The sequence below is a fragment of the Coenobita brevimanus genome, chromosome 94, assembly GCF_032717465.1.
Source record: "Coenobita brevimanus isolate Jiangsu-jjx chromosome 94, ASM3271746v2, whole genome shotgun sequence".
Taxonomy (NCBI): domain Eukaryota; kingdom Metazoa; phylum Arthropoda; class Malacostraca; order Decapoda; family Coenobitidae; genus Coenobita; species Coenobita brevimanus.
In genome coordinates this window covers 4,649,248-4,667,767 of record NC_137047.1, presented here as the reverse complement: position 1 = coordinate 4,667,767, position 18,520 = coordinate 4,649,248, and the positions used below count along the sequence as shown (strand labels likewise).

Below are 18,520 nucleotides of genomic sequence, written 5' to 3'. Positions count from 1 at the left end.
TGTTGTGATGAGGAGAGGTAGATTGAGGTGATTTGGACATGTGGAGAGGATGGAGGATGATAATTGGGTGAGGGAGGTGAGAAGTGTTAATACTGGGGGTGAGGTTATGAGGGGTAGACCGAGAAAGACATGGGACGAGGTCATTAAGTGTGACCTTAGGGTTAAGGGACTGAACAGGGAGGCTGCAATGGATCGTGCAGCGTGGAGAGCTGCCATTAGGTGACCAAGGCCGACACATGCAAGCATGTTGGAGCCTTTAAAAACGAAAACGAAAATGAAAACGATCCTTGTAGCAAACCTCACATGGCCTGTCTCCCTCTGCTTTGACAATATTGCCACCAGCCCTGGATATCATCACTTTTGCTTTATCGCCATTTACTCTCAAGCCTTTGTGACCCATTTCATCTCTCCACTTCCTAAATCTTTCCTCTGCCTCCTTTACATTCTCTGCAATCAACATCAAGTCATCAGCATACAACATCTCCCATGGAGTCCATTTCTGCAATCATGTGAGAGAGCTTCAAGCACCACGAAAAAACAATAAGGGGTTCAAGACTGAACCCTGATGCACACCAACATTCACAGAAAATTCATCACTCAAATCTCCATTCACCCTTACCTGGGTTTGAGCACCCACATACATGGCCATAACCACCCTAACCAGCCACTTCTTGATCCCAAGCTTTCTCACTGCCCACTTCACCACCCTCCTAGAGACTCTGTCAAAGACCTTTCTCCAAATCACCAAAAACAAAGTACAACTCCCTTTCTTTTCCTATATATTTTCCCTGAAGCTGTCAAACAATGAGTATGGCATCCATGGTCCCTCTCCCTGGCATAAACCCAAAACTGCATCTCATCAATACAGTATTCACTCTTTTCCCTAATCATATCTGCTAGAACTCTCTCCATTACCTTCACTATCTGGCCAAAAACTTTATGCCTCTGTAATTCCCTCTTTCCAGGGCATAACCCTTCCCCTTGTACACATTTACAAACAAACTCTTCAACCAGTCACTTGAGACAACACACTCACTTATAATCATATTTATCAAGTCAGTTACTAAACCCCTCCTACATCTCCCAAGACCTTCAGAATTTCAGCAGTCAACCCTGACATATCTGACACCTTCCCAACTGCATCCTACCAATTCCTCTGTTCACAGCAGCAGCATCAATCAAAGGCCAAGGGCCAAACACTGGATCTGCTGACTAAAAACCTTCCCTGTTCCAGTCAAACTCCTCATCAAGACACCGACTTTAATAATCTCTCCAGATGTCTTTACTATCCTCACAATCCACCTTTACCTTTCCACCACTCCTTCATCATTCTTCACACACTGTTTACCCATGATATCCCTGTTTTCCCTCAGAATCTGATATGCCACCTTAGATACCATATTATTCCTTTCTGCGCAATTTAGGATATCCAGTAAAAGTCTGAGATTCAGATTTTACCCTGTATACATCTTTTCTAGACCTAAGCTTGGCAGCCACATATTCCTTTTCCATTCCCAGAAAACCCTTATTTCCTCCTTAACTGCAACTTCTACACCCTCATCCCACCAGCTACAGTCCATAATTCAATATTTTTTTTCCCCAAAGCCTTTTCTCACGTCTGGTTGTCATTTATGTACCTTGGATACCTACCTGCAGCTGTTCTTATCACTGCCACCCAAACATTGTGTGGCTGAATGAAGAATCTCAAAATAGTCACATGCTGATAAGAAAAGTAAATAAATCTCCACCATCACAGATAAGCTGCACAAATCATCCCCTAAACTTTTGTAAAACTGAGACTCTTCAAGCATTCAACACTCTCAGGTACTACCCAGTGTGTCTGGTGGTCAGCTGAGGCCCAGGGCAAAGGACGCATGCTCAATCTTACGTGGTGACAACAACAGTGCAGCCATTCACACCACATGCCCTTGTAATAATGATTACCTAAATACCTGTAATTGTTAGCTAAATAATCTATCTATCTATCTATATACCTAGGCTGCTTCCCCCAAGGAAAGGAATTGTTAGTTATAGCGCTGATATTCATGTTCAAAGTATTCATATTTGAGTACTCAGTCACAAAATAAATAATTTGTCAATACAATTCACAGTTTCTTTCACTGAAAGCACTGTTTATGTTGAACACAGGGGCAAAAAATTTTCTAAGAGAAATAATGACAACCATTACTTAAGAGAGAAAAAAAATAACCATTACTATCACCAGTACCTAACCACAGCATAGTACAATAACAAGACATAAGAAAAAAAAAAAAAAATGCATATGAACTTACTGTACATACACTGAAGAACTTACAGAGGTAACAATGACACAGAACATAAGAGTGACTGGTAAATGAAGCCAGAACAATAACACAGTGGAGAGGTATATGAGAGAGGGGTGTGTGAGCTGGGAGCAGGGCAGTGAAATGGCAGGGGACAGGGTGACATGGAGATGATTTGTTTGTGGCTATCCCTTATGGATTAAGGTGTCTGGCAATAGATAGATAGATAGACAATGATACAGTGGGTGAACATAAAAAACTAAAATATATATTTCCCAAGATAACAATGGACAACTTACGATGAGCCAGTAGCCAAGAGGGAGCGTCCTGAGAAGTCAACGCTAGTGACATCATTGGTATGAGTCTTGATGGTGGCAGCTGGAGTGGCCCTCAACACCCCACTTTCCTCTCCACTCCTCCCACGACTGCGGCCCATAGCACTGTATCTGATGAGAACAATGTGACCTCAGGTTCTATCTCTGTAAGAACCCCTTTAATATGGGAAAATCTTTTTGCAGTTTACTTTCGCTGTAACCAAATATTTTATTCAGCTTTGGGAGTGCCCCCCTCCCCCTTTCAAGGAGTTAATGAAGGTTATATCTAAACACTCCAGTTGAAAATTATTCTCTTGCAGTACACTGTCTGCAAATGGTAAAAATACAAAGTAAGAATATGTCACTGGACTGAAAGGGTTAAGATATGAAAGTTTAGATGACAACTGGCAAAACTGTACATCAATCAGCCACGGATAAACACTCAGGAGGATATATGAAACATAAGTACTCATTTCGTTTAGTTCATTTCGCTTCATTTTAGAAGGCTCCAACATGCTTGCATGCATCGGCCTTGGTCACCTAATGGCAATTCTCCATGCTGCTCGATCCCTGGCAGCTTCCCTATTAACCCCTAAAACGCGGCTGTGTACAGTCGTTCCCCCCCCGAGTGGCAGGGTTGTATCGTGGTCTGAGTACCTGTAGGAAAATATTCGCCAAAAATCAGAGATTAACCCTAGAACATTATACTTGGTATGGCAGATAGTACTTACATTCAGCTTTCTCCAGAGACAAGTGTTGAGCCTTCGTGGACTACCCAAGGACTTGTGGAGACTTGCAAAGTTGGGTAACCAAATCTTCACTTTCACACCTCCAGCAACCCGGTTTCCCCTCTACCACAGCCTCATTCTGTCACAGTAAACTTTATACTACAACATAAAGGTAGTTAGGAATCCGTATTTGTACAATAAGCACTGAAAATAAGGCTAAAATCAACGGAGCGTACGGCCGACATGCACTGTGGCGGCGGTCTTCCCGTCACTCAACAAACATTTCCATTTTCACAGCTAAAAACATGTATACTACATTATTTTCAATCATATTACTTCCCAAAAGATCACCACGGCGCGCTTTTTATTCTGCCTTACGTCCGCCACTTTATTCTCGTTCCTGTCGGCCGCTTGCACTGACTGGGAAGAGCTAGAACTCGCCATAATCTCACTTTGAAAGCCTGCAGTAAACTGACGCTAAACAGAGGCAAACCATGAGAAAAAAGCTAGTGTTACAACTGGGGAAACAAGCGTTTCCTAGTAGCATAAACTGCTTGTGAGAGGAGATCGCAGATTTACAGTTCTGAGCGCTCAGAGCGCTGCCATGTATCACAGCCAGGCTGGCCGGGCCGTGGTGGGGGGGGGGACAGGGGGAAAACGCGATATTTGGCAACAACTGAGGTCAGTAGTACAAAGGTAAAGTATGCTAGTTGTAGCTAGAGGGTGGTGGTACTGATAGACAATACCAGCTGGAGCCTGCTTGTCCGCGGTTATTCAAAATGTACTAAAATCGCAAACGCGACGACCCGCCGTCCTGTCCTTGTGGCCGAGCGTCGCAAACGCGATGATCTGCGTTCTAGGGGTTAAGTCCCTTATCAATGTGATCACAATCAATGGCCTCGTCCCAGGTTTTTTTCCGTCTACCTGCTACCCTACCCCCAATACTAACACTTCTCACTTTCTGCACCCAATTATCATCTCCCATCCTCTCCACATGCCCAAACCATCTCAATCTACCCCTCCTCATCAGAGCACCAATACTGTATACTCCAGTCCCATCCTACATCTCAACTATTCCATCGTAAACCTAGTCCCCCCAGGCCTCGCACTGGGACACACTGCACATCTACCTAATCACTGCCATTTCTGTACAACTGAGCCTGCGAGTATCCCCTCCCTTTACTGCCCAGGTCTCACTACCATATAACATTACACTCCTGACACATGCTGCATACAAAGATTCCACAGCATGGAGGGAAATCCCTCTCAATGTCAGGAGAGGCAACAGCTCTCCGAACTTCTTGCAACCTTTCCTCACTATAGCCACAGAGCTAGCTCCAGCCCCAGCTCCATCACATAACATGTCTCCCAAATAAAAAAACTCTTCCACATACTCAAGAGACTCATGCCTGGCACTCTCCACATGCTTTTCCCAACACACCGCACACATGAAATGATCGTTGTCTCAAAGTCTACCTCTAATACCACTACATCTCTTATGCACCCACTTATCACAAACACTGCACAAAATGGAATTACTTCCCATGCCCTTGTAGTAAATCGCACATGGCCACTCCCCCATTTCTTTGACAGTACTGCCCCGAGCTCTAGATACGATTACATTTGTTTTATCTGCATTTACTCTTAAGCCCTTGTGCCCCAAGCCATCTCTCCTTTTCCTAAATCTTTCCTCTGCCTCCTTTTCATTCTCTGCAATCAACATCAAATGATCAGCATTCATCTCCCATAGGAGTCCATTTCTGAAGTCACGTGAGAGGGCTTAAAGTACCATAATAAACAACAAAGGGCTCAAGACTGACCCCTGATGCACACCAACATTCACAGAAAACTCATCACTCAAAACTCCACTCACCCTTACCTGGGATTGAGCACCCACATACATGGCCATAACCACCCTAACCAGCCACTCCTTGATCCCAGGCTTTCTCATTGCCCACTTCACCACCTCTCTAGGATCTCTGTCAAAGACCTTTTCCAAATAATATATAAAGTACTGTACTTGGAATACAATATAATATGGTAGGTCTGATTAATCAAGCACAAATGTAAAAAGCAGATAAAGTACCTACACTGCTGTAAGTTGCAGAGATGATATTTTTTGAAATTCTTTGATACTGGCAGTTCTTATCAAGGTAACATTCAGTAGATGCAAATAGCATATAAGAATAATTTCACTTTCAGACAACATGCAGGAATTTTACTCATCATTAGAGTTTGAAAGATGACAGTATGATATGCTTGATTTCATGACATACAAGGGTATCAGGTAACTTAAGTGAAATTTTTCGTTGTGGAATCAGAATGAGAGTGATATGTTGGACAAAGTTGTTGTTGGGCTGCTTGTTGTGTCACTGGAGCAGAACACCAGAGCAAGAGAGTAAATCCCAGAGCAAGAGAGTAAACCAATCACCCTTACTGGATCTAACCAGATATCCTCCAACCCAGATATGTTGTGTGTCTGCATGTCTGTTGCCAATGCTAAGCAGTCTGTAAATATATGTGTCACTACAGCATCTAGGTTCTGAGTGTTGTGTTGGGTGATGGCCACAGCATAGTCTGCTCGAGTGTACTGTACAGTCTGCTCTGTTTAACTGGGCCTCTGATTCATGTACGGGTGGTAGAGGGAAGCCAAGGACTGCGTTTGGCCCAAAACTACTATGGGCCAAGTTTGTGAATGTAGTGTATATGTGTTTGGTTATGTTTGTGTGAGTAGATTAAGGTGTTGGAGTGGTGTTATCTCACTGTGGTAATGTTCTTCAGTGTTTTTGATGCACCTTAGCACTGGTGGGTGGTAGTGAATGTAGCGTAATGGGTGTTGTGGGTTTAGTCTGGCAGTTGCTATATACTGTGGTCCCTGTATGTCCGGGTGTTTGTGGACATCCAATACTTTGGTTTCCATATATAAATGTTCAGTGGGTGTGGTCAGTGTGCAGCCTGTGATTATACATGACGATTTGTTCCGTGTGATCTGTAGTCTGAGTTGTGCATGTGAGATCGATGTTGCCCATGCTGGACTGGCATAGTCTAAGACAGACTTGATGTACTATTTGTATATTAGTTTGTTTGTGTCCTTCTCTTGTCTTCCATGCCCATGACCACTTTGAATGCACTATGGCAGGTGCTGCAATTGCATGTGATGTCTGTCATGTGGTGTGAAAGTCATGATGGTTTTGTGCAAGATGCCGGGTATTGTAGGCTGGTGGGTGTTGACAGAAGTAAACAGTTTAACTTATCTGCTGCAATGTGCATCTTCAATAGTGAAGTATGGATTGAGTGGTACAAGAGAGAGAAAACACATCTTTCAAAAGGAGAGACTGAATGCATGAAGCCATGATTAAAAGTTTGGGATGTGTTCAACATCACAACCTTCCCCATACAACTGGTACTGTAAACTGGATTTATATGCAGTAATGGAAAATTAAAAGGTATTATTCTGTATATTACTGTGGAATTAACTGCAAAAAGCACAGCAAACCTCTGCCATCCACTCCACAGCAGATTATGAAAACTAGGGGCTCAAACAGAATGCAAAAATCATAGGTAGCCCTAAAAGGATTTCAATAACAATACCATAATTATTCCTCAAACCATTTTCTCTGACAATACTTTCTGTTAGATTCCTCCTCCTCCTCCTCCTCCTCCTCATCATCATCATCATCATCATCATCATCATCATCATCATCATCATTTTCATCAACACCACCCAAAAGACATAACATGCCTTACTCACCCACAGCAAGCAATGGGCGGAGAGGGGAAAAAAATCTATCTATCTATCTATAGCCCGACGCCCTAATCCCGCAAAGGGTGGCCGCAGACAAAACGCCTCCAAGTCACTCTGTCACCCACCATTTGACTCCCCTCCCCCCAACTCACCCCCCCTCCCTCATATACCTCTCAACTCCATCCCTCCACCTCATCCTCGGTCTACCCCTCCCTCTCCCTCCCTCCACCTCACCTACATACACCCTCTTAGTCAGTCTTTCATTCTCCATCCTCTCCACATGTCCAAACCACCTCAGTGTATTTCTCCTAATCTTTTCAACCACATCCACATCTACCCCACAACGTTCCTTCACTTCTTCATTCGTCAACCTGTCCCTCCCTGTCACTCCACATGCTCCTCTCAAGTAACTCATTTCCACTGCTCTCACTCTTGACTTGTTCCCCTCTTGCAAGGTCCACGCCTCGCTTCCATACGTCAGGGTAGGGATCACAATACCATCATGCAGTGACTTCTTAACTTCCATACTCACCTCCCTATTTCTCATCACTGCTTTCAGTGTGCCAACAACCTTCCTTCCCTGCTGTACCCTTTCACATACTTCATCTCCCAAAGTTCCATCCTTACTCATCACACTACCCAAGTACAGTACTTGAATGCACTCACATTCTCCATATCCTCACCATCCAACCTCACTGCACACTCTGTGACTTCATTCCTCTCAAAAAATAATGAAAATATAAATGTGGCTATGATATGGATTTACTATTCAGTACTGTGGTATTCAGAATGGAGGATTGGTTGTTTGCACAGTGAAGAAGGTATATTCTTCTAGGGGGACTGGTTGGCTGCAAGGTTATGAATGCACTAAGGAACAGTCTTTTACCAATTATTAACTACATATGAGTGCAAAAAGGGGACACTGAAAGAGGGCAACATCTCAATGACCCAAGCAGATGAGATGAAATTCCTATGAGCAGCAGCTGGGGTAAGAAATAAAGATGGAGTACTCTAAACAAAATTGAAGTATATTAATGTTTTAGTATGAAGGAAAGAGCACAGGGTATATACTGTGGTGCAGTGCAGCAGATGAAGAGAAATTCACAAACAGTATGCTTAGCTATAATACAGCTAACTGGTTGACAACAAGATTGAGGTTATGGAAAATTGTGTTAAGGAAGAGACAGAGCCTGAAAAATGGTTTTCGGTCAACAACCTTCCCAGTCACCTCTAATGATCCCAAAAGTCTGCCCTAACTATCTCAAAGTGGCCTTAAATGTACTGAACAATGATAGACACAATTAAAAATAATTTGTACTGCAAACAGCCTGATGTGTGGAGGTCGACCACAGAACCACCCAGACCACAACCCACACCATTACAAAGACCACACTTTCACCCAGACCACAACCCAGATCACAACCCACACCATTACCCAGACCACACAATCACTCCATATATCACCCATAACCATCACCTCCCACATCAGCTAGGTTCTGAGCAGTCACATGGCCCACACTGTGGGATATATTGTATGTCCATGCACTGGCTCGAAATGCAATACCTGGCCATGCTTAGCACCACGACCTGTGCTGTGATAGATTAACCTACATTGTGGTAACAGAAATCGACAGACAGCCTAGTGTGTTGTATACGTTCAGTGTTATGAGTACGCCTACCATATTTTCCTGTCTTTCCTTGATACACTACTTCATCTCATCCAAGAATTTCTTATTTTCAACTACCACTTTTCCTGCCTCCTTATTTGCTGACACGTAAACAAATAACTGTATGTAGTACGTATTTAGTACATTTACTACAAATTATCCTCAAGTTAAAGTATCCACATTCATGCACATATAGTACTTGCTCATTCTCTTGCTGATACACAATACAGTTTCCACATCCAAATAACCCACATTTTCTGGCTTTCCAACAATTTCCCATTCTCACTAAAGTGCTCTTGTTGAAAGAGAAATATAAACAGTACCTATATTTCTCTTCCTTAATATGGTGAACTCTTCCAGTGGTACTTCAAATCCTAAATGTTATGACAACTTTTCTAGACACCTCTATTTTTTTATCATTATAACTTTACAGAAACATCTATCCATCTATCTATTGCCAGATGCCATAATCCTGTAAGGGGTAGCCATTTATCTTTGGGTTACTTGTTTTATAAGGAGGGGCACTAACTCCATGCCAACCCACTTGATAACACGTAGGAGACAAGTATGGACTGGTTATACTCGTATGGTTACCACCCAGTGCTGTAAATGGTTTCCTGGCTTACAGGAAACCATCAGACTTGTCACTCAATGTAACTCCACCTGAAAAGGTAAGAGGAGTTACAAAAACTGACAAGAAAGGTCGGAGAAATAGGAAGAAAGGAGGGCAGACACAGAAAAAGAATGATAAAAGTGAAGAAAGTAGACAGCAATACCTCAAGTGAGTGGATGATGGTCACCACAACAAAAACAAATTATTACAATAAACCATACCTCTCCCTAAGTAATTCCAAGTCTCTAAAATGGTCCTCACTCTCCACTCCTTCCATTCGATACCAATTTCTGAAAAAGAAAAGTGTTACAAAATTATTTCTTATTCTAATGAAGCCTATGTACAGGTATACAGGATGCTTGAAAAAGAAAAATGAAATATACAAAAGGCTACCATTTATAATACCGGCCAAACCATAGTGACAACTAACAGTGCATTTGAAGAGGTAAAATCTATCTATCTAGCTTTTACCTAATGCCAAACTCACAAAATTTCTACCTTTAAGACACACAAGGCCCCATGCACACACACAACAACAGCACACCACTATACACTCCGCTGACACAGCAGCCCACTCACAAAATCAATGCTTCTTCCGCAATTATTTCTGTCACTTGTCATGAAGGAGGGAAGTAAATAATTTATGGAACTGGTTTCAGCCCAAAGCCAAGGTTTAGGCTATATAAATCTAAAAAGTCAATTACCTAACGTCATCCTTCAGTCCCTCCTATGCCTTCAAAGGGTTTAAAAGAGATTGGCTTATCAATATTTCATACACACTGTAACTGAAATATTATTAATAAATACCTTGGGTACAAAAGTAAACTCTGAGAGAATTATATTCTGTTGCTACCATTAGTGACTGGAATCACAACAGCGTATGTAATAACTGCATAGAGTACACTCTATTTTCAATAAAGTGTACACTGGTCTTTCCCACAATGCAATGGAAATCCAACATGAGGACCTTAGAGGCATGTCTGCTTAAACAGCAAGCAACATACTGAAGACAACTTAAGATGTGAGTGTACATTACCAGAACATTATTCAATATGCATAAGAATGTTATGGCTGTCATGCCAAAGTGATACAAATATGAATGATGGCACTACTTAACAGTATAGGAAGTGTACTGCATCTCACTCATCCCACAATGCAATGGAAATCCAACATGAGGACCTTAGAGGCATGTCTGCTTAAACAGCAAGCAACATACTGAAGACAACTTAAGATGTGAGTGTACATTACCAGAACATTATTCAATATGCATAAGAATGTTATGGCTGTCATGCCAAAGTGATACAAATATGAATGATGGCACTGCTTAACAGTATAGGAAGTGTACTGCATCTCACTCATAATTATATATGAAGACTGAATAAATGGAATAGCCTGTTTCTTATTAGTCATACACAAGATTGCGGGATAAAACACAGATTCGACTTTACTCATTATTCTGTCAGAGTCTAAAGACTGGATGTACATGCACAAACAAGAAAAGAACTATCAGTAAGAAATAATTAAATGACATTGGATATAGAAAAAAAAAAAAAAAATGGCAAAGATCCTCAAATGGAAGATTACTACAAGAGTAAAACTGATAAGAAGAAAGTGTACTAGGGATCAGGAATATTATCTATCTCAGACACAAAGTACTGCAATATGGTACAGTATGTTGAATTATAACAATTTCAACACACTTCAGTATACACGAAGACATAATGTATAACAACGTGCTTTAAGTATTAGCTATTGAAGACACACCCAATGGAGGATAGAAGCTGGGTTAAAAGATTTAACAAATGTTAATGAGGAGAATATAAAGATAGCCTAAGAGGCAGACCTAAGAAGACTTTGGATAAGGTCCTACAACAAGACCTAAGGGTTCAGGGACTGAAGAGATATGCTACCAGAAACTGTATAGCATAGAGATCCACCACCAGGCGGAAAGGGCCGACACATGCAACAATGTCAGTACAAAGCCTTTCAAAATACAATAAAATACATGAAAATTTTTACTTCTATATGAAATAATCAAATATTGTACTGCACTGAACAAAGTACCTACATGAGGGAAAAACACTCTTGCATAACTATCTGTCACGCTAACATACTAGGTGTGTCAGTGTTGTGTGTGTGTGTCCATAAATTATTCAAGGTCAGGCAGCTCCATCAGCACATCTATATATTGATTACCCTGTAGCGCCACCTGCCATGTCTGAAACAATAGCTAGCACTGTACTTCATAACATCCAATTTAAACTCCAATGCCATAGCTAATATATGCATACTTCAATACAGTGAACTGTATGAATGATGAAAAGTACAGGTATGTACTGTACTCCATTAGAGATCCTACTATATCATATACTACAGGATTATATACATACCTGTATTAATGTGAGGCTTACCATATAAAAGTGCAATATTGTAGCAGCTTAGATGAGTTCCAGTACTATTATCAAATTTTCAATAAAAGCAAAGGTAGCTACCTATCTACTTGTCTATTTGTGTATCCATCATGCAATCCTTTTTCCTCATCATAAGCATAAAGTCCAGGGGTTAGGTAACTCAATCCTAACATTTAAGGTGCGAGTGCCTTCCCATGAGTGATATTATGTGAGCAAGAAACCCCATCCATTCCTCTGAGGCAAACCCTAATGTTGCCCCTTACAGGTTACATCTGGTTGGAGTGACAAACCATCAGATCACTGGCATTCACTTGGTTATGTGGTTACCATCCAATATATTAAATAGTTTTCTGGGTTACAATAAACAATTTGGCTTGTCATTCAATGTAGAATCACCTGAAGGTTACACTACAATGAATGAGTGGTCTGTGGGTGCCTCCATATACCACAAGTAACTCTCTCTCTCTCTCTCTCCTGGGGAGGGGAGGAATACTTTCTCAGTGTCCATGCTTGTTGTATGAGGTGACGGAAAAGGGCCTTTTTGTCTCCAATCTTGCTCTCCTTATTGTGCTCTTCTCTTCAGTCCTACCTCTTTTCTTGATATTTCCTTGTTTCTTCCAGCCTTTATTTTCCCTCTACTCCTATCAGGTTAGATTTTTGGGTTTATGACATGGATAGTTTAAGGACCTCCCACTGTCATGGACCCTTCCTTCCTGTGCGTTAATGCTAAACCATTTCATCACCAAAACCACTTTAATCCCAGCCTTAGTGAAACATAGTCAATTTATGGCTTGGTATTATTTCTTGATTATTCCTTCATTCCTCTCTCTCTCTCTCTCTCTCTCTCTCTCTTTCAAGGCCATGTTTTTGAGTGGCTTTCTTTACCCTGTCTTTGTAGAAGCTGCCTAGCATGAAAAATGACCTAAAGCAGTTGCTGTTTGTTTTTCTTATTCCAATGTACAATTCCTCTCTAAACTTGCAATATGAGTAGATGGGAAGTTGTTGAATGCTGTGAGGAGTATGTACGATGGTGCGAAGGCTGCAGTGCGTGTGGATGGTGAACTAAGTGAATTTTTCCCTTTGAAAGTTGGTCTGAAACAGGGATGTCATGTCTCCATGGTTGTTCAATCTGTACATGGATGGGGTAATAAAAGAGGTACAAGGTAGGGTAGTGGATGTTGGAGTGGCCCTGGTGAGAGAGGATAGTGTTTGGAAACTCCCTGTACTGTTGTTTGCAGATGATACTGTGTTGTTGAGTGAAGACGAAGGGGGGTTGCAAGGCTTGGTGGATGAATTTGAGAGAGTGTGTAAGAAATGGAACCTAAAGGTGAATGTAGGGAAGAGTAAAGTGATGGTCTTTGATAGAGGTGAAGTTAGTGAATGTACAGCGAGGTTGGATGGTGAGGAATTGGAAAATGTGAGTACGTTTAAGTATTTGGGTAGTGTGATGAGTAAGGATGGAGGTTTGGAGGGTGAAGTGCTTGAAAGGGTACAGCAGGGAAGAAAGGTTGCTGGTTCCTTGAAAGCAGTGATAAGAAACAGGGAAGTGAGCATGGAAGTGAAAAAGTTACTACATGACAGTATTGTGATACCAACTCTAACGTATGGAAGTGAAGCTTGGACATTGTTGGAAGGACACAAGTCAAGAGTGAGGGCAGTGGAAATGAGTTATTTAAGAGGAGCCTGTGGAGTCACGTGGAGAGACAGGCTGACGAATGAGGATATAAAGGAGCGTTGTGGTGTGGATGTGGATGTGATAGGAAGCGTTATGAGGAATACACTGAGGTGGTTTGGCCATGTGGAGAGGATGGAGGGTGAAAGACTGACGAAGACAGTGTATGTGAGGTGGAGGGGGGAAGAGGGAGGGGGAGGCCGAGGATGAGATGGAGGGATGGGGTGGAGAGGTATATGAGAGAGGGGGGTGTGAGTTGGGAGCAGGGCAGTGAAATGGCGGGGGACAGGGCGACTTGGAGGCGATTTGTTTGTGGCCACCCCAAACAGGATTGAGGCGTCTGGCAATAGATAGAGATAGATAGATAGATTTCCCCATCTGAGATATCTGACAGCTGATTGGTGAGAAAAAAAAAAAAAGGGGGGTAAACATATACGGTACTGTATTTTACTTTACTCAGTGGAGCAAACACTGGGCAGTTTAGCCTGCACCACGTATATATTTACCTCAGGAAAGTACTGTACTGTATTCTGTAAAATCTATGCTACCGGTATATGAAGTATGAAATACAATAATGGAACTTTCTATTTACATGTACTATCTATCTATCTCATTTTCACAGCTCTCTCTCTTGATTTGAGTCCTTCCAACAAGGTCCAAGCTTCACTTCCACATGTTAAAGCAGGTATCACTATACTAGTTATGCATGCTCACTTCCCTATTTCTTATCACTGCTTTCAAAGAATCAGCAACCTTTCTTCCCTGTTGCACCCATTCAAGCACTTCATCCTCTAAACTTCCATCTTTACTCATCACACTACCCAAGTACTTAAATGCACTCACATTTTCCATTTCCTCATCATCCAACCTCACTGAACATTCAGTGACTTCATTTCTCTCGAAGACCATAAATTTACTCTTCCCAACACTGACCTTCAGATTCCATTACACACTCTCCCAAATTCCTTCACCAAGCACTGCAGGCCACCTTTGTCTTCACTTCACATTAAAGTACAGTACATATCATCTGCAAACAACAGTAGAGGAAGTTTCCATACACTGGCCTCTTTCATTAGGGCTGCTCCAACATCCACTGCCATACGTTGTCTCTCATTTATAACTCCATCCATATACCAGTACAGATTGAACAACCACGAGACATGACACATCCCTATTTCAATTCTACATTCAGAGAGAAAAATTCACTCAGTTCACTACCCACACACACTGCAGCCTTAGCACCATCATACATATTCTTCACAGCATTCAACAATTTCCTGTTTACTCCACATATTCTTAATATTTTCCACATTCCTTGTCTATCCACTCTGTCATATGTTTCCATCCAAATAAATGAAGGCAGCATACAACTTTTTTCCCGTTTCTAGAAACGGGACCAAAGGATGAATATCTGATCTACACAACCTCTTCCCTTCCTAAAACTGCCCTGTTCTTCTCCAACTATTTCCTCTGCTATTTCCCTAACTCTGTCAATAAGTATCCTACCAAAAACTTTTCCTATTACACTAAGATGACAAATGCCCCTATGTAATAAATGAAATGAAAAAATTAATCACAATGTCCTAGTCAGGATTTGAACTCAGGTCCCTGCACTCCCACACGTTACCACTGAGCCAAACACAGGATCCCTTTTTTGCCAACAGGCAATGCCAGCATTTATAGTCCCCATCACATCCCCCTTCTCTCCTGTTGGTGATTTATTTGGTGAGTTTCGAACAGACATGGTAGCATGGTACTGGAGGCCACCAATGGGGATGCTGCGGACCCCACTGAACAGCTCATCCCAAGGATGTAAGGACAAGTATGCTGTCAGCTGACCATGGAACAACATCAAAACTGCCAACCAAGCCTCTCCTCACCTTACAGAACCTTACAGCGATACAGGACGAAGGTCTTGTTAGTCTTCTACGTCCAGATCTTCATCATCTCACGAGTTGAAACAACTATGGTGGCCCGTGATGGTTGTTATTTTTTCCTCAAAATTGTATTTAATGGCTTGATTTTTCCAAAACCTGTCAAGAAGCTTTTCAAACAATATCATATTTTTTGTCTCAATCACTTCATTGGGTGAGCTGTTCCACACACCTACAATTCTTGGACTAAAAGACATCTGCCTCAGTTTTGTCCTACTCCATTCTTTTGTCAGTTGCTTGCTATTAGCATAGGTTGGTCCTTCGTTTCTTTGTAAAGTTCACCTCAGGGTCATATTTCTTTTTTTTTTTAATGCAAGGAAGAAGGAACCAAAGGCCAGGAGCCAGCAAACCGTTCCTTCCGAGAAAAAACAAAAACAACACAAAAGAGAGCCGAATTCAAGATCCATTCAGTTCGAGATGCCTGGACACACTGCGTTTGAAAAACCGGAGATCATAGGAAGTAGGAAATACAGACAGAGGGAGATAGTTCCAGAGTTGACTTGTTGCATAAATGAAGGACTGGGAGTAACGGTTAACTCTTGCACTTGAGAGTTGGACAGAACAGGGATGAGAGTTTGGTGTTACGCACCCGTCGTAAAGGTGGAGGAATCCAAGCAGACAGTTCGAGGAGCAGTGACTATTGCAGTAGCAACAGAAAAGAGATAAAGATGCAACCCTGTGGTGAAAAGACGGAGGTTGAAGGGAACCGGTAAGAGGAGGAGAGTTAATGAGATGAAAAGCCTTTGATTCCACCCTATTGAGAAGAGCTGTATATGGGGAGCCTCCCAACACGTGAAAGCTTTACTCTATACAGGGGCAAATAAAACCCGTGTATAAAGTCACAACTGTCAAGGGTAAAGAAGGTACCAAGTCGGCTTAGTGCACCTAATCTCCTGGAAGCAGATTTTACAAGAGATGTAATATGATCTTTCCAAGATAAGTCTCGAGTGAATTAAACCCCAAGCACCTAATGGCGGCTCTCTGTGGTGAACAATTTATTGCAGCCTCCCTGTTCAGTCTCTTAACCCTGAGGTCACACTTGATGACCTCGTCCCATGTCTTTCTCGGTCCACCCCTCATAACCCCATCCCCAATATTAACACTTCTCACCCAATTATCATCCCCCATCCTCTCCACATGCCCAAACCAACTCAATCTACCTCTCCTCATCACAACACCAATACACTCCAGTCCTATCCTACCTCTCAACTCTTCCATCGTAAACCCCCCCCCCCCAGACTTTGCATGCAGGGACGCATTACACATCCACCTAATCTTTGTCATTCTGTACATCTGAGCCTGCGAATATCCTCCTCCTTAACTGCCCAGGTCTCACTACCATACAGCATTACACTCCTAACACATGCTGCATACAAAGACCCCTTAGCATGTAGGGAGAGTCCTCTCAATGTCAGGAGAGGCAAGAGCTCCCTGAACTTCTTTCAACCACTTCTCATTGCTCGCTGGTTCAGTGGTAGCATTTTCGCTTGGCATCTGGTAGACGGGAGTTCAGACCTTGCTCAGGTTGCAAAAAGTTTCACTGATGAAGTGGGTGGTTACTGTCCCCCTTGAGCATGGGGACGGGTGTGTGTGTGTGTGTGAAGGTCACAGTCTTGCCCTTAGATCGGACTATATGGGCTATCAGCTCCCTTCCGGGAGGGTAAAAGCTAATGATCACGACCATCAAGTAATCTTGACCGACCCTGTGAATCACCCTAGCCACAGACCTAGCTCCAGCCCCACCTCCAGCACACAACATGTCTCCCAAATAACAAAACTCTTCCACACACTCAAGAGATTCACCAGCAAGTTCAATCCTTTCACGCCTGACAATCTCCACCTGCTCTCCCCAACACGCCGTGCACATAAAATCAGCATTTCTCAGAGTCTACCTCTGATACCACTACATCTCTTGTGCACCCATTTATCACAAACACCGCACAAGATGGAATATGGGTATTTATAGTACACCTACGATAACTGCATACGGTACTTCTTTTACCCCTTTTCCTTGGTGCAGGGGAATAATTATACTTGACTTCCAATCCTCCAGGACTCTACTTTCCTCCCAGGCCAATCTGCACACCTTCCATATACATTCTACTCCTATCTCTCCGCTATTTATGAACATTTAAAAAATAACCATTTTCAAAAAGCCCACTATATACAATAAAAAAATAACAAAGGATCCTGTTCACACTTCATTACAATAGGAAATCTGGAAGTACTGCATCACTGTCATATAATTAATGGAAAGTATTAATTCCTGAAAAAAGGACGATCTTATGGGTACCACACCAAACATTTAAATCACTGGACACTAAATACTTTGAAAACTGAAAGATAATAACCTGTACTACAGTACAGTATCTGCATAATGAATAATCACGTGTTAAAATCACCTGAATAACTCAAAATACAAGCTTATATCTTATCTGGGTATATATCACTATCAACAGTTTATCAGGCTGCAAACATGCATTCTCATTAATGCCCCTCTATTAATAAACTGATGATTCCTGATAACAGTTTTCTAATATACAACCCACGGTCACATTAACATGATATTTCCTTACTTATATTTAAGAAATTCCGTCATGGAGCCGTATTTTCCTTTGCCTCTCTTTCACCATGAACAACTGTGGTTAGACCAAATGGAATGTTTACATGTCAAAATATATACATTAAAAAGTACGCAAGCAATTTAATAGTTTCTTTAATTTTCATACGAAAAAATTATTCATAAAAAATGTATTCGTATACTGGCATCATAAGAAAATATCATTTTAAATAAATATACATTTGACAATTCTGCACGTATAACCTGCCTCAGCCGATACTTGAGGCTGGAATCAAGCGGTTGTCCGAGTCTAAAAAAAAAAAAAAAAAAAGAGAAAAGAAAAGAAAAGAAGAGAAAAAAAAGCTGTTCTACCTAGTTTCCACAACAGACAATATTGAAAAATCAGGACTACTCTCAGATTAATTGTGATATAAAATATGTATTCATTCCCACACCGGGTGGTAAATAATTGAAATGAATTACTGGAATGGGTAGCAGTGTGGAGAGGTTTGAAGCACTTGATAAATTTTGGAAAGATCAGAGACAAAAATTCAGTTATAAAGAACATAATTTATATCCACCACACGTGACCAC

The 18,520-nt window shown here is 41.7% G+C and overlaps 1 protein-coding gene across 1 annotated transcript in view; it reads right to left on the bottom strand.

Moving 5' to 3' along the window:
* Positions 1 to 18,010, bottom strand: part of LOC145412836 (WD repeat, SAM and U-box domain-containing protein 1-like) — a 49,346-nt gene extending 31,336 nt beyond the window's left edge. Inside the window, 3 exon segments of the mRNA XM_080282627.1 lie at positions 2,582 to 2,728; positions 9,571 to 9,639; positions 17,943 to 18,010. Coding sequence (XP_080138753.1) covers positions 2,582 to 2,728; positions 9,571 to 9,639; positions 17,943 to 17,965 — 239 coding nt within the window. The 5' untranslated portion in view covers positions 17,966 to 18,010.
* Between the last annotated feature and the right edge of the window lie 510 nt (positions 18,011 to 18,520).